Here is a 16,985-nt window from a genome sequence, read left to right as displayed (position 1 = left end):
CTTGCATGGTTAAATGGGGTACCTCTATTCAACCTCAAGTCTGGAGAGACCCTCGTGTCTTGCTTATGTTCCTAATCTTACCAAGAGTTGGATAAAGGGGGATAAACAAGCATTAATTCATAAACCCATCAGGCCTTTGGGGCTTATTGCTCAACATATCAGTTCTACCCCCTCTCCTAGTTCTAATTCTAATAAGGGCCTATCTGCAATATTCGTTTTGTAGCCTTTAGATAAAGATGGTTCTCTAAGCTGTTCGGCCTCATGTTTAAAGTCCATCTTTTTACTGCAGTTTCTTTTGAACCAAAAGAACTTCCCTTAGGGGGAAGTTTCTAATCCAGCTGTTACTGGGGGGCCTGCAAGTAACCATTGGTGGCTATTGGATTAGGGTTGGTGGATCTACTAAATCAATGCTGGAAGTCCAGAAACCCTATGGTATGGCGTTATATGTTACTAATAATTTTGTGTTTGAGAAAGGTCAAATCGTGAACGAAGCTAGCCAGGCGTGCTCGTAGGAAGTTTTTCCTGTGGCACTTGCTTTTATTTGGTCTGTGTTCCATCAGATGTGTATGCCCATTGATTTCTTTTACTTCAGGAGCATCTATATGGCGGATGATGCACATCCAGGGTGTCCAGTCGGTATTATTGCAGCTGAGAGGTTTTTCACCATCACTGGGTTTCTCTATCTCAAGTCCTGTTCCAGGGGATCTACTTTTGAGTCTGTTGGCTCCATTGCTGGTCTGTGCCAGGGCACAAGAAACACACAAGTTTGTCACAGCTATTCATTTGACTTTTCATTTGGATCTTCAACCTCCCACATTAGTCAATTTAATACACGTACCAGGGACATGACAAAGACTTCCGTGAATATACCAGCATTATGAATTTGATCATTTATATGCTTCTGATTGTTATGTTTTGTTTTTGTAATACACTCATAACCATATAGTGCACCTCTTGCATCGTTGTTACTGAGTATTGGTATTGACTGAGGTTCCCCTGAACCGATCAAGACAGCTGCCCAATCATTTGATTTACTTCATGTGTTAATTTATTTTCATTTAGTTTGTGGAGCAATAATTCCGTAATCATTTGAGTTTCTAGCGTGTACGTACTATTTGGGGACTCATTCCCCAAAAATCTCACTTTTAACGACAAATACAATATATCAAACAAGTTAAGCTAGACATACCAAGGCTTTCCAAACTATATACCTGGCTGGTGAGAACAGAGGCCATTAGGGTGTCAACCTTGCCAAAATTATTCTATGGTTTTCAAGGAATACCAGCTCAGACTCCAAAGCCTCGATTAGATAGTCATTGTTGATGTTTCTAGCTTCTCTCTAACTATAAGAAATCCAGGCTCTAACTGAACGTACTTCAAAAAACAAGCAATTTACAGGGACTGAGAGTGCCAAACTTTCACTTGTATCATAAAACAGCTATGTTAACAGTTGATATTGTCCCACTCTAAACATATTAACTTTGATATAGAATATATATTGGAATACCTAGTATGTCACACTGCTCTAATGATTTAGAAAAATTACCAAGAAAGTTATGATGCAATGGTACAAAGAAAAATACTGCCTATACGATCATTGAGAAACCTCAAACACCTAAATGCAAAGACCACCCCACAGCGTATCATTCTTTATAAATCTATAAATTGGTCCGTTGCAATTTATCAACATTTTTACAAAATCAGGAAAGGGAACACAATAGTCTGCAGGGATTTTAAGATGATCATGACTCCCCTCCGTAGACTTAACCGCAACTCCCTCTGCCACATATCCGAGATACTTTAAAAATTACCAAGGGAATTAGAGTTTTCTATATGATTTTCACACCAAATTCTAGCGGAGATTTTGCAAGACATAGAAGAAATGGCAATCTGAACTATATTGTGGTCAGACTACATAACATACCTGGTACCAAAATCTCCACAATCTCTTTTTTAGTTTAACTTTCTACCTTTCTGTAACCACCTACAAAATAACCTCAACAAATTAACCAAATTCAAAATTTTGTGGCTGGGGCCCATTAAAACTTTTGAAATGAATTAATTACCAAAATTGTTATAGCTCTTCAAGATGCTCACAATCTCAATCCCCCGGTTTTTTATCTATGTAACTCGGGGGGGGGGGGGGGGTTTAGTATGGATGCCTAGTTATTTAATAAAGCTTATACACATTTTAAAAAACACCGCTCTGTCCTTCGGCTTTCAAGATACAAAGATATTTATTAACTTTTTATAACCCGCCATAAGAATATGCTTAATATTTACAAAATACAATCAGACACAAAAGTCATTAGAAAAATCTCTTTAACACGCATGAGATGGTAAGGTTTCCAGACTTTATTTCTGGAACTGTACACCATATGTTAAAGTACAACAAAAATACAAAATAATGTTAAAAAAACAAACAAACAAACAAAAAACCCCACCAGTGTCTATGTACAGATATTAAAACTAATGAACAGTGACCTTTTCAAACCTTCAGTACTATTTCTGATTGTCACCAATTTTCTTCAGGATTATACTTTTGAAAAACTGAACACACTGGCAATAGAATAGGAATATTCATACATATATTTTTAACAAATATACATGGCATTCTTCACTTAAAAAAAAAGGTACTTTTCAGTAAGTTATAATCAGTCTATATGTATAATTTCTAGCTCTTATAAAAAATAGAATACTCTAATTGCTTGTAAGAGGAATAACATACCCTTGGTCGATGTTCCGCAGGACATTTGAAAAAAAGAGGTCAAAATGCTTTTTCTTTTTTTTTTTTTTTTAATAAAGATAAGGGACCTTATCAAGAATCTCAACAAAAATATGTCCAACTTTTGAAACATATGGATTTGTTAGAAAATTAAGTTTTCAAGCTACATACATCCAGAATGGTGTGAACTACACAAGGTAAGTGATAATGTTATCTATATGTTACTAGCTTTTGGACTGATCTAGGAAAGGCTTTACATTGGACTTTCATCGCCCTTTAGAAATGAAGCTGCTCACATAACATGAAATGGTAAAGAAATACTGCACAGGCTCGTGTGTATAATATTATATACATACACACACCTGAATGATATTCACCAAAATACCAGATGTAGCGTGAAGGAAGATTCCCATCTTCCATCTAAAGGGAATGGCAGAGTTGTTGAATTGTATAATTTGCTATATTTTCAGTTTTTTTTCACATCCTTCAAACCGAGAAATAGGTAGATACTGAGAAAGCAGGGCAGAGGAGGAAGAAAACGAAACACACAAAACGAAGGAGTTTCATTCAAAAAATGTAAGCTCTAAAGACGTAATCATGTTCAAAATACAGTCAGTCATTCTCAACATAATGATACAGTAATTAAGACTTTTTGTTGAATGGACACTAAACATTTTAATGTCAGCATGGACCGTTAGCTTCTTGACAGCTTTCAAGCTAACATACATGAAGGAACAAAATGGACAATCAAATCAAAGTTACTCAGAAATGACAGGGTTGCAAGTTTCGCAACCTTTAACCCTTTATTATGGAATCATTTTGGTCCAAACACTGCAAAAGCTTCACTCATTAGGCTCACTAGTCATGGGTTTCTGTGCGACTCACATTGAATGGCTATGAAAACTGTCAAATCGTCGGTACACTTTAACACATCGGAAACATCTGCTCAGAATGAGGACATAGCCCAGCTTACTGGCTGCATGAAGAGGTGCCAAGCAGCTTGCGACTGGTGCGCTATTGGCCTACAGTATTGCTCTAAGTACAGCACCAGTTACACTCCCAAATGAACCAGATCCTCTAGAATGAACAAAACAGCTCATGGATGGGTTTGTTCCCCTCCTTTTTGGTTTGTCGGTATGAAAAGAAAAAGTGGAAAGAGGTTTCCTAAAAAGGAATTGTGCTTTCATATTTATGGACTTAAAAGGCAAGCTGGATTATTCACGTTTGCAGGACCCTTCATGCCATCTAGAAAAATGCCTTGACCACTTGGCTTCTAAGAGGGGCCTGCGCCGCTGCACATCATTATATCACTACCTATACATTTGACCTTCTGTATTTGAAATTGCAGGTCCCTGAGGAAGCAAGAGGGTTATAATAAAACAAAAAATGGCGTAACTTTTTGAAACCAAAGAATAAATAGATATTTTACATGGGTAAAGTTATTAGTGGTATATATTGTGACACATTATGCATGCACAAAATATGTTTACTATACAATGCAGAAAAGTCTGAAAACAATATTACCGAAATATATATCTATAAGGAACATTTACACATATTTACAAAAAATTCTTGCAAGTTATTGCCTCATAATAATAATAATTAGAGGTAAATATTCTATGCTAGCTTACTCACAGTTTCCAACCATCTGGTACCTGAGCAGCAGCCAACACACTTTGGACTGTTGGCAACTCAGGCAAAAGAAAGGTTATTCCATTTGTAAAAAGCTCCTTAAAGAGAAGCAAGGGCATAATAAAAGTTACCACTTTATCACTGAATTACTAAAGGGTCTGTACATATTACTGACAAAAATCTAACGACAAATTTGAGGCAATCATTTACACTGAGTCCAGCAATGCATAGTTATACTGAATATTACTGCATTTACTATAGAGAATGGTCATGTTCATTTAAGTGCAACTGGTATAAGCATTCACTCATCCTCATGAAATTATATAGTCACTGTAAACAAACAAACAAAAAAAAACACGAAGAAATAGAGCGATCACAGGGAATGCTCTTAATGGGAAGTCATCTTGATAAGAGCATTTAGAACAGCTGTGCACAACATTTTTTTTAATAAAAAATTGGTTATTAACGGGGGGGGGGTAGGGAGCAGACTCTAACGAATAAAACACCCCTCCACAAAAACGGCACATTTTGTAAAATTTTTCTTAAATGGGGAGAAAAGAAAGTCACTTGAAAACATGAAGGCTGTTGACAGTACATGCAATAAATACCCTCTCCCTTCTAACTAAGGTGTAATCGCTCATTTCAAACCCCAAAACGCAGGAACGTTAGCAGAAACTGAAAGGCAAACATACAATGAAATAACCTTTCCCACAGGTGGAAACACAATCATATTGTTTAATTCCTACCTATGTGGCAGCTTCCCTTATTTCTGGGAGAAAAAGCATCAAAATCATTAACTGGCGGGCAAACAACAAAATGGGTTGTGAAAAGCAACACGAAGGGCGCTTTGGCAGAGGAAGCACAAGGAAATATGTGCCTTTTTCCAAACATTTACAGAAAAAGAAAAAAAGAAAAATTAAAAAAGCACACGTTAACTTCTTTGCTGTTAGGAGGTCATTAATGTATTGGAACCCAAAGTTGCATGTGACAATAAACCATATCTAGGAGAAATGCTTTTCAAGCTATTAAACATATGTAATACGTAGAGAAATCTTTGTTGAAACCAGAATCTTCTCGGCTCTGTGTGGGGAAAACGAACACAAATGGAGTGGTACATCCATTAACAAAAAGACCCAACCTCAAATAGAGAAAAACAAAACTAGAATGTTTGTCATTGTGTAAACTTAGTGGTAGAGAGTTTGCCGACTGTGCTTGTGGACAATGTCAGCTGCCTCAGGTCATTTTACAATACACAGCTCAATGTGTAATTTATTTTACAATCTTAAAAAATAAAAGGTGTGGATACACCCTCTCCCCCCCCCCTCCCTCCCCATTAACCAAATATACAATACAATTTCACACACACACACACACACACAAACAAAAAAAGAAGTTTTGCCCATTTTGCTAAAAAGTACACAGATCCATTCTGGCAGTATTACAAGATTTGCTTCAAGCTGCTGCTTCTGGTAACTGCTACAAGCTGAACAGCAAGGCTCGCTGATAAAAGCGCACTGTACCCATGTGCCAGCTTCTTGAGCTGCCATCTTGGTGTGAAATGAAGTGCTCTTTTTTGTATCTCTTTCAAAATGGTATAGGGAAGGAAAAAAAAAAAAAAAAAAAAGATTTCTGCGCTGTCTGAATTACAATATCCAAGCCCTGCCATTTTTAAAACAAAAAAATATATATATAGATTTATAATAAATTAAAAAACAAAAATAAAATGCTACATTAAAGCAGGGATCAGAGCGGTACCTGTAAACATTGATTTTTCCACTGCACCCATTTCTGCAAAAAGGTAGCATAGACCAAGAGAAACCATTTTTTTTTTTAGGATTCAGAACCTGTGCTGGTATCAAGATGGAGACCAAAAATCTACAGACTAACAAAAACAGAAGTGTAAAGTTGCATTCTCACATATTAATCCAAGTTCCCAACTCTGCTGAACATATTCTGTTATTCCACATTAATGGACCAAATTGAAGTTCTTGACAAAATCAAGATATAGTTCTTTACATACAAAGACATCACTGATGTCATAGAGAAGAAAAAAAAAAAAAAAAAGTCCAAACTTCCAGTGAAAGACTAAGCAGACCCGAAGTTTATATTTACTGCACCCGCGTATGCAATGTTTTTTAGATGGTGAAATTATTCTGATTGCAGGGCTGTATGATGTAGCGTGTGCGAATTTATAAAACTGTTTGTCTCATTTGCGGATAAACTGCTATAGTCTGCAACAGAGACAGCCATTTTGGCACTGCTAATGTGGTGTGTATGGTTCTCAAAGTCCACACCAAGGTTATTTACAGAAACATCACTCATGAAGGGTTCTGGAACTGAGATTCCCATTTTTAGCCTCTTTGCGGGCCGCTCTGATTCCTCGTTGCATAAGCTCACAGAGTTGAGCTCGGAAGGATAAAATCCAGTCTCAAATAAGTTAAAACAATCACTTTCACCGTTGCTGGGTAAATTGAGCAAGTCTTCCGTCCCAACAGGCACATGATTTACCGGTCCTCTTGGCAGGGTGTCCAGCACTGGGAAACCATCGTTCAAGCAGTTTACATCTGTAGAGTTACATACTGTAGCCACACTGTTTGTCAAAGCTGAAAATAAGATAGAGATAGCACAAATGTAAGTTTAGGGGGGGTGTATGTGGGGAGGGGTGTCTTAAAAAGGGACTGACAATCCATGCATCACACTCACCTGTCAGGTCATTAGCAGTAATAGAATTCAATATGTTAAGTTGTGAGTCAGGTATGGGATCTACCCTATGCTGACAGGTTAAGGCTGACGAATCGACTGTGCTTCCAAGTACCTCTGCTTCATCTACCATACGATCCATGTAATCCCTAAAATAAAAAAGCGTCAAGGATGAAAGATATGAAAACTAATAAATGGTGGCATATTGGCTATAATGCCAATTTGCCTATAAAATTAGAAACACATTAAGTGGGTGGGATAGCTCCTTTAATACAAAAGAGACAATCCAGCCCCCATAATGCACATAAGCCGTGTGGTCCCCTTTAAATTTTTGAGGTGTCCCCCTGCAAATGTATGGGAGGATTCTGCAGAATTCCCATATGCATTTGTCCATTTCCCAAGCAGGTTATGTGTTCGGTGGAACATATCGCTCCGCACGTTATCAATTTCACCAAACACTGCGGGCGGATGTAAGATTTCTAGAAATTTTGAAGCAATGGGGAAAAAGGAAATTTACAGAAAAATTGAAAAGGAAAATCATTTTGCTAAACTGGGAACATGAAATGCAGTGTATGTTGTGCTTGAAAGAAAAGCACAGCTTATTCAGTAAATAAACTAAATTTGCTTTTTAATATTTTTTTTTGTTTTGTTACAAACGGAAAAAAGTCTGTCTGTGTCAAGAACGTTTCAAGTATACATGAGAACATGATGTCGGAAAAGAAAAAAATGTACTGGCCAGACTCTATATGTAAGCATTAAGCGGTGATTGGGGAGAACGTTAATAGGAATAATTTAAAGGTTATAAGGATAGCCTAATTTTTCAGATGAATTTAACCTCTTACGTGCCAATTAAGGCCTAACTGAGAGGACAAACTACTATTGTATACCAACAAGATGGAGCTCGGCTACAACCAAACCAAACTTTTCCCTGCATCGCCCCCTAGAGGCAGGAATGCATATTACTATTTGAGAATTGCGTTCTCAGTATATGCATTCTACTCCAGGATTTGCTTCTATTCAGGTGAGAGAACTTGCAATGATTTGTGACTTTACGTAAAGTCTCTTAAGTCTCATGAAGGTATTCATGTTATATAGTTTGAAAACCATGTCATAAAAACTCGTTTATCATTGTAAAAGAACACATTCCATACTCCATATTTTCTGAGGATAAAAATTGCTTTGGAAAAAGCCCTCCACTGTTTTTTCCATTTTTCCCCCAGGCCTTCTAATCTCTAGTTCAGACCATGATGTATATGCACCGAAAGAGCTTCCACTGATTTCAATTGAAGTGCTTTCCTGCCGCTGAATGGCTGCTTCTAACATCTAAATCAGCGGCAAGAAATATCAGCGCTTCTGTGCCAGGTTAGTGGCTTTTTAATAATGCATATTAAAGTACTTTCATTTATATATTGCTATCATACTGTGCAGAACTGTAGTACCTTTATTTTGGCCGTCTTTACTAGTCTTCAGCACACCCCCATCACTTCATCAAAATCTAATACTGTTTTACACGAGAGGAAGGGCATGGCATATTTGGTGATGTTATTTGTGGATCAGGTAACAAGTGGTACTAAGCTACAATCTCAGACAGCGAGTTTAAATAATGATGCTTTTTCAAGACCGAATGAAAGGGTGGCTTTTATATGAAATTTGTACAAAAACTATTTTTTTTATATTTGCTGTACAATTGTTCTGCCTCAAGAGGCCACAATCTTCAAGGAAGAAGCTTTTTCCACACAAAAAATAAGGATTTATAAATTTAGTAACAGTGTTTCAACTTACGTTACTCCTGGATGGTGATTGTATCTTTTCTTTCCAAACCTTGTTTGTTGGGCAAAATAATCATACCGCTCAGATTTCTTCCACATATAATAGAAGGCAACACATTCAGCAACCGATCGCGATCTCACCTACAGATAAACCCCCCCCAAAAAACACTATTAAAAAAGCAAGTTCCCATGTAACAAAATGCGTACAAAACCTGCCACTTTTCAGACAGTGACACAGCAATGTGTAGTACTTCTTTATGGCTTGGAAGAAAAACTATATGGCAGTGATTATACTTCCAAGCAAGTTACCTTATTTTTCTGTATCAGATGAAAATCCTTCCCATGGATTAGAAGTGCATGCTCAAAATTTCTACATTCCTCCTCTGTCCAAGGAGTGATTAAATCTGAAATATATTTAAAGCCTCGTTATCAGAAAGCAGGTTTTGATACAAAGGATAAAATAAAGTTTTGCTAGTTTACAAATGTATTACATTTCCAGTACACCAGCAGGCAAAGCAATGAATATGTTCTTGAATGGTTTACCATGTGAACTCTTTCTATTGCAACAATAACGTTCCACAGCTTCCTTAATATTGTAATCACACTTGAAGAGCTCATGTAGTGCCTAAAAATAGAGGAAAAAATAAAAAATAAACAATTCAAGAAGTTTTGTTTGGAAGATTTATTGTATAGTAACCGATAGTGCAGAACAAAAAGGTTCTTGTTATACCTTTTGAAAAAGGCCCATACCTGTTCATTGTCCCTCATAAGCATTCCATCTAGAATCCGGTCTGTGACTCGCTCATTAGCAGCGCGTGATATCTCGTAAAGAAACTCCTTTACTTTGCTTTCTGGAAGAACATCAGGGCTCCAAAGCAATTGATCCTCATGTTCGTACTCTGCAAACAGTTTTGTTCATGCTTTAGTACATCAAACAAACAATGAGTCCTACTACAAACATAACATGAAAATATATTAAGCACTGATAAAAAAAAAAAAAAAAAAAAAAAAAAAAAAAAGGAGGAAACAGCGGCAGATCAAGGAGTCACACAAAGTGACGCGTTCCCAACACATTGAAGAAAACATTTTGCATTAAAAGAAAAAAAAAATAAACAACGTACCTGTTGAATCTTGCATGTAGTTTCCCTGAAAAGGTGGAACTTCTGCTTGATGCTGTGGACCAAGCATTATTTCCTAAGGGAAAAAAAGTGGCTTGTTTTACATGCGAAGGAAGCTTAAAACAAAATTCTGAGATGATAAGAAAAATCTGACTGATTCAACTTATGAGCATTTGTGAAAATAAGTCGGTAGCTCACATGCAATGTTACCTTTCTTAAATCTTCAGGAGAAGTTCCAAGGTCAGTTTCCAAATCCTCACTCTCTGATTCTTTATCACCATCACACGTAGTGTTTGCTAAATAGCAATATAAAAGTTATCAATGCTGATTACACGTCCGATAAATTGCAAACTCTGCTTCTAAAAATTCACATAAAATGCTTGTTCTTGATTAGAAAGTTTGTAATTACCCAAAACATCACAAAATAAAGCCTAAATTGGGAGAATTATAACATCCTTTTACAGTTTAAAACCATAGCTTTATGCAGGAATGTGGGAGCTTTCAAGTAAAATACAAGTTTTAGCCCCAATTTCCCTACTCAATGAAAAAACAACTCAACTAAGCTTCTTCAACAAGACTTTTTGGCCCTGTATACAATGTAGTGATGACACCAACTTCACGGCAAAACACCAACTGCAATGAGTACATCCAATGCTGGGTATAGTGGAGTATTTAATACAAATATGTCCTAGGAGTAGATTTAATGAATATCAGGATTTGTGGTAACCCTATATAGTTGCAATCGGTGGAGAACAATAAGAAAAAGTTCCTGTATTTCCCTAGGTCAGGGGCGTCCAACCTGCCGCCCTCCAGCTGCTGCAGGACTACATTTTTCATCCTCCTCAGCCAGCCCCTTAGCTGAAAGAGCATTATGGGAGATGTAGTCCTGCAGCAGCTATTGGGTCGCAGGGTGGACATCCCTGCCCTAGGTAGATAAAATGTAACCTTTATTAAAGTCTTCTGGACACATGAAATTCCCTAATCAACTGGAGATATAATTATGTAGGAACATTAAGGCTATAACACCAGTGTAGTTTCCATGTAAGATCTTTTGTTAGTTTAGCAGTGTTTAGCCGCCAAGCAGTCGATCAGGGAAATTGCCGTGTTCAGGCTGCCATCTCCCTACCCGTGATCGCAGCTCAGAGTTTTAGAAGACTGTAATTAAGGTTACATTTCAAAACTTTTCCTTATTGTTCTCCACCAATACTGAATATAGGAAAAAAAGCTTTTGCATATCTTCATATAACATTTTCTAAATAAAAAGCAAAAATGGTGGCAACTACATAATTACTTTTCCCAAATAATTCAAAATATCTTACATCTTAAAGGGCGTGGAAAGAAGTCTGTAGCTTCATGTGATGTAACAGATGGAGTTAAGTCATCGGCAGATGATTGTGTTTCTTCGTCGTCACCTGACAAAAGGTCCTTTGCAATTTCCTCCTGCAGACAAAAGATCAGATAAATTAAGTTGTCAGTTTCTATACATATACAATGGTAGCAGAAGATGTGTATTTTCTTTATACAAACCGTAAACCACATGAAAAAACAAGGAGGGCTGCAAAAGATATCATGGGATATATTTTGATTTGGTTGGCTCTGCAGGTTTCAATTAAAATTATATATTCCCTAGATCAGAGTAAAATGAAAAAGGATGCTGTCCAGTTGTAGGACATCTTTGAACCACAGACACACTTCTCTTCAGATTCTGGCTGAGCATCACAGACACTGCACGAGACATAATTTTTGCATGGTATATATAGTTATTGTAAACTGGTGCCCTGAAATTAACCCCCCCCCCCCATTTTGCTTGCTCATTTATCAAAAATCCCTATTCCAACTGTAAAAAACTGAGTTATCAAGGTGCCCATAAGCTCTAAAATTTCGAACATAAACAAATCCCCAGGAAACTATATACAGACAGAACCTTCTGACTTAGACACCTTTAACATCAAAGACCAGACTTTCAAATCATCTTTTTCAGAACCTTTAAAAAATATTATAACTGGGTACACAGATCTGTCACCTTGGCTTTGAAAGATTCTAATATACTGTTCATTGCATTCTGCCATCTCTGATCAATGATAAAAAAAAAAAAAAAATTCTAAATAATAAAAAAGGCACTGTATACTTGCTTAGCACTTACTTTATCCAGAGTCATATCAGGCAGTTCATCAGCAAGTTCACTTGGGGAACTACCTGCACTGGAACCCGCCAACCCTGGGTCCGCAGGCTCATAGACGTAAATTGCCAATAAATCTTCCAAAGGCATGTTTCCTTCCTGTAGAAAAAAAAGTTTGGGAACAATTATGCAGCTGACAAACCATCAAGAAAGGGAGTTCTGGTTAGATTTAAGGTGCCAGCTTGCGACCAAAAAATGTTTTGCCCAAAGTGACAGATCCATGCAGGCTTTCTTAAAGTGGCCTGAATTTCCTACGCAGGACAGCGACATTGCCCTGTAGATGTTTTAACCGCGCGACAAAGGTTACATGGCATTAAACCCTGATAATACATGAGCTAAGTCATCAAAACGCAGTGCATTAGTGGCATAGTATGGACTTTTCAAAGAAATTGGGAGTTACACTACAGAAAAACAGGCATAACATGGCCTACAGCGAGCTTTCCCAACACAAGCTACTTGAGGTAGTCTGGGGCATGATTTCAATGGTCCTCCAATACTAAAGAATGGGTACCTTTTCTAAATCTTCAATTTCAGAGGCAAAGTTTTTTCCATCCTCCTTCATTTCTTCCTCTTCAAGAGTTCTCTCATCATCATAATCATGTACCAACATTTCAGCCGTAGGGTCAAAATCATGGTCTTCAGAAGACAGAGAGCCGACTGCAACAGAGAAAAAACAAAAAACAAATTCGCTTTACAAAAAACAATATTGATCAGGAGAGGAAATCAAAATATAACACAGCTATAGCAACTATAAGCAGAAGTATTTATATAAATATATATTTATAGGCCAATAATGATAACATTAAATCACACAATATAGAAATACTAAAGAATCCTTGTGTATTCATAAAAAATAAATATCCATATTCCCTTGAGTTAGCGTATAATTATTTCCAAGGAGGAGCACTGAAATATCAGTTTAAGAAAAAAAAACTGCAAAACACAAAAATACAGGTATACCGGGCACCTTATAATTTACATGGCTTCACCTCAAATAGATCTGGTAAAATGCTTACAGTTCATGCTTAGGGAGGGAGAAAAAAAAAACAACAAAAAACACCACAAGGGAAAGTAAGACTACATCGGGTACATGTAACGGCTTCACACTTACATGCAAACCCGCGGACCTATATAACGGTCATCTAAAAACAAGTTCTGTATTAGAGAAAAAAAGCTAAATAAACACAACAAAGTTGAGCAGGACAAGTAACAATCCTTCAATGTAAGGAATCAGTAAAGTGTCCATGGGGGGGGCGAGAAAAAAAAAAAAAAAAAAAAAATTGTATGCCAACAATTCTGCGGATTTGTTTTTAGATGACAGGTCCATTCTACGATATGCATGCCATACTATTCTACATCAGAGTATAAAGCCATATTGTCAGATCTTTTGAGTGGTCGCTCCAAACATAAGAATAAAACAGTTCAATCTGATAAACTTAGGGCTCCAAAAAAAAATAAATAAAAAAAATATTCCAGAATCGATAAGAGCAAAATTCCAAAGCATCTCCCCCACAAGCAAAATTAGGATCAGTTGGAAGTGCAGACCCCCCCTCAACATACTATGCTAACCTACAAATGAAAAGGAATATAAGCGTCCAATGTATTTAAATTCTATATCCTCACTGCCCTTCAATAAAGAACTTTGGCAACTTCCAAAAAAACAACATTTGCTCCATTAAATTATCACATTGTGAAATATTGGTAAATTTGGAGTAAGAATGATCTGAAAAATGTGTTTGATTGGACTTGGGTCTTATGACCCATCTTACGCTGTTCTCCCATGTCTATGACTTTCTCAAGAAGTGCATCGTACAGCGATAACATATCCACAATACCAACATGCGGTCAAATTCAGGGCCGACTCTCCCAGCAAGGAGGTGCGAATGCACAAAACAAATCAGGTTTCCCTGGTCAAGCAAAATGCATTATCCCAATCTGCCTTTGAAAAGCGGTTATACTGGAGATACAGTACAGCAGTTCTGCCTCCTGCCAATCCCTTGAAAACACCAGCAGCCTCACTTATACTGAAAATAAAATTAAAAAAAACAAAAACATTATGTTTCTCATATTACCTTTACTTTCTCTTTGTCATTCTGATTGAATATTTCATTGTGAAATGCTTCAGTAGTTATCTAGTTCAGAGAAAAATTGAAATAAAAACAGTATTTTCGAGACTCAAATGAAGTTAAGAGCCGAGACTCTAGCCTAAGGCCATCCTTAGTAGCCTTTAAAAAGCCTCTTTCATGCATACTTTATAGAACCGCAAGCTAGAATCAGTGATAACCTGAAACTAACTTGGAACTGAAAGGTCATCTGTACATTTTTATATTCATACAAAGTTTGCGTGTCACTGTAAAACGTGGTACTCGGCGTATTACAGGGTATGTAGCATATGACCCAAGACTCATCTGTCAGTTATTACATTGCAATAACTCGGAAACACTAAGCGTCACTGTAGGCATCGCTATGACGCATATATCTATAGAAGATATCAGCACGCCGAGCTACTGAAGAAACACAGAAAACGGGAACCACGGTCCAGTATGCAAACATAATACATAATCAGAGGAGTAAATATTTTACTGAAAGGTGAAGTAAAAGAGTAAATAAATGTTAAAAGTAAAATAAAAATGTGTTCTGATTACAGCAGCCAAATCTCACCAACTTCCACTGACACTAATCAATACAGAATATTAAAAAGAACACAATAATAACCCTTTACTGCTTCGGTTAGATTGCATAAAATAAAAAAACTGAAGCACGCAGCTACGAAAGCTTTCTAAAAAGTTATATAGAGTTCAATATATTTTTTTTTTATTATTTAGTAATAAGCTGCCTATATATTTTAGTACACAGGGTGTGTGCAACTACATATATATATTTAATACTATATATATATAGTAAACTAGAAAAGCAGCTTAATATATTATTCAAACAATTACAAAATGTTTGTGTTTTATAACATTTTAAACAAGGCTTTATCAAGGAGTTCAATTTTTACAACATTTGTGTTCCTTCTGTATTTGTAGAATTAGTGCTTAAAGCGTTTGCAAAGGATTATTCCTGATACAGCAGCAGTGCTGCTACTGCCGTGTAAATCGTATCTTGAGTAGCAATTAAACTAAATATTGACAAAAAAAAATAATAAAAATAAATGACTACCTATTTTTGCTTGAATGTGTTTTGAATTTCCTCCCCCAACTAAAATTAAAGACATTACAAGAGTTAGCGTTTTAAGAAAGATCAGTGCCATTTAATATACAGCATATATAAAAAAAAAATAATAATAAAAAAAATATATATATGAAAAGGTAAAGCAAAATAAAAAATCCCTGCCCCCAAACATTAAGTAGGATGCATCTAACTGGTAGTCTTCACTTGTGGTGTCTAAAATCTTAGCATAAAAAAAAGGAATAAACATACAAAAAAGTACATACCTGGACTCGAACTGTCAAACGAAGCCTGTACAGAAAAAAAAAAAAAGACAAGGCAATAAGCATGAAACATACAAAAAGTATTTGTTACTAATCACATTCCAAAACAAAACAAGCCATCTTCTGAACGAGAATACTTTTCAAATAATAGTTGACATTTTCATTATGGGCACAAACTAAAGCTGGGAAACGTATTAATTCGCTGCTATACAGGGGAAAAAAACCACACAGATGATAAATCCATTCCATAAACGCCAAATTACAACAATGTATAAAGTCTTACAACAGACTGCAGCCAGATGAGTGATCCAAAGGATGATATGCAGGTGTGTGCCCGGTGCGAGGTGTGTGCCCGGTGCGAGGTGTGTGCCCGGTGCATACGTGTACGTGCTGCGGCACTGTCTTTATAAAAGTGCATCATAAATACAGAACCAACAAAAATACCCCAAAGCGCTTCAGCAGTTGCACCCAGATACCCAGCCGTACGGGCGCACAAAGTGGAGACAGCGAACTGTAAGCGGATACATCATCCTCCTCAACTCGCAAACAGTTCGCAGCCCGCAGCACGTAAGCAGAGTTACACCGGAGTAAGCGGCTATCAGGGGCTCGTGCCCCGGGCGCAGGTTACAGAGACTTTAGCTGGAAATTACGCACCGGGAGATGAACAGCGTGACATATAAAGCCAGACCAAAATACGGTAAGTAGAAGTACACAGCCGATAACAACCAACACTGGCATCAGACCCAAGCACCGGAAGCCTCCGAGTCGGCAGCCACCGCCTCTAAGGTCTCGGTCCCACCCCCGACTCGGACAGTCCGCTCCCATCAGCGGCCTACGGACTATTTCCTCGGCTCTGCGCTAACCTCAAGTCCCCTACGCCACCATATCGCTAGCTAAACCGCAGAAGGTCCGATTCCGGTGTGAATGAGCCGAGTGAAGAGGTTCCCGAGCCCGAGATTTCCGTGTAAAACCTCCCTCCCCCCGCTCCGGCCCGGTTTTCCTCCTTACCTCCGCCATATTGGTACCTCTAGGCGAACGAGTTGCAACTGCGCAAAGTACCCGGATGGAGAGGCCCAGCCAATCACAGAGCGCCTAACCAGAGGTGTCCGAAGAACAGGACGAAGATTAGGCGGGGCTTTGGGAATGGACCAGAGAGGGGGGAGGAGGTGCTGGGACACATAGGCTGTGGTAGCGCACATCTATTTAACGTACGGGAGACATTCCTCTGCGATGAGTACTCCTAGCTCGACGCCTATGACGCCTATAGTTATACAAAAACACATATACAGCATCCACTTCATGTACCAAATGCATTCCTTTAAGATGAATACTCACAGGTAGAAGGCTATGGTTATAAATAACGTATACGCATCCGCATTACTGCTGTATTACTGTATATATATATATATATATATATATATATATATA

General features: G+C 37.5%; 1 protein-coding gene across 1 annotated transcript; it reads right to left on the bottom strand.

Moving 5' to 3' along the window:
- Nucleotides 1-6,505: 6,505 nt before the first annotated feature.
- Nucleotides 6,506-15,588, bottom strand: LOC149285535 (mesoderm induction early response protein 3-like). The gene is made up of 12 exons (XM_089495256.1): nucleotides 15,561-15,588; nucleotides 12,635-12,780; nucleotides 12,088-12,222; nucleotides 11,264-11,384; nucleotides 10,155-10,240; nucleotides 9,948-10,020; nucleotides 9,577-9,725; nucleotides 9,370-9,451; nucleotides 9,136-9,230; nucleotides 8,840-8,967; nucleotides 7,061-7,206; nucleotides 6,506-6,960 (listed from the first exon to the last, which is right to left on the bottom strand). The coding sequence occupies exons 2-12, from the start codon at nucleotides 12,731-12,733 to the stop codon at nucleotides 6,506-6,508; spliced, it is 1,569 nt and encodes a 522-aa protein (XP_089351382.1). The 5' UTR covers nucleotides 12,734-12,780; nucleotides 15,561-15,588.
- Nucleotides 15,589-16,985: the final 1,397 nt, after the last annotated feature.

Source organism: Sceloporus occidentalis, unplaced genomic scaffold (genome assembly GCF_023333645.1).
Source record: "Sceloporus occidentalis isolate IW3139 unplaced genomic scaffold, rSceOcc1.0.p SCAF_78, whole genome shotgun sequence".
Lineage (NCBI taxonomy): Eukaryota > Metazoa > Chordata > Lepidosauria > Squamata > Phrynosomatidae > Sceloporus > Sceloporus occidentalis.
The sequence above is the reverse complement of the archived record's forward strand: the minus strand, read 5'-3'. Positions and strand labels throughout refer to the sequence as shown.

Bases quoted from the DNA above. Each gene is read 5' to 3' on its own strand.
- LOC149285535 (XM_089495256.1), bottom strand. From the start codon at position 12,733: ATGTTGGTACATGATTATGATGATGAGAGAACTCTTGAAGAGGAAGAA. The intron at 9,231-9,369 runs GTAAACCATTCA...AATATATTTCAG, and splicing joins CAATAGAAAGAGTTCACATG to ATTTAATCACTCCTTGGACA. The intron at 8,968-9,135 runs GTAACTTGCTTG...GTTTATCTGTAG, and splicing joins ATCTGATACAGAAAAATAAG to GTGAGATCGCGATCGGTTGC.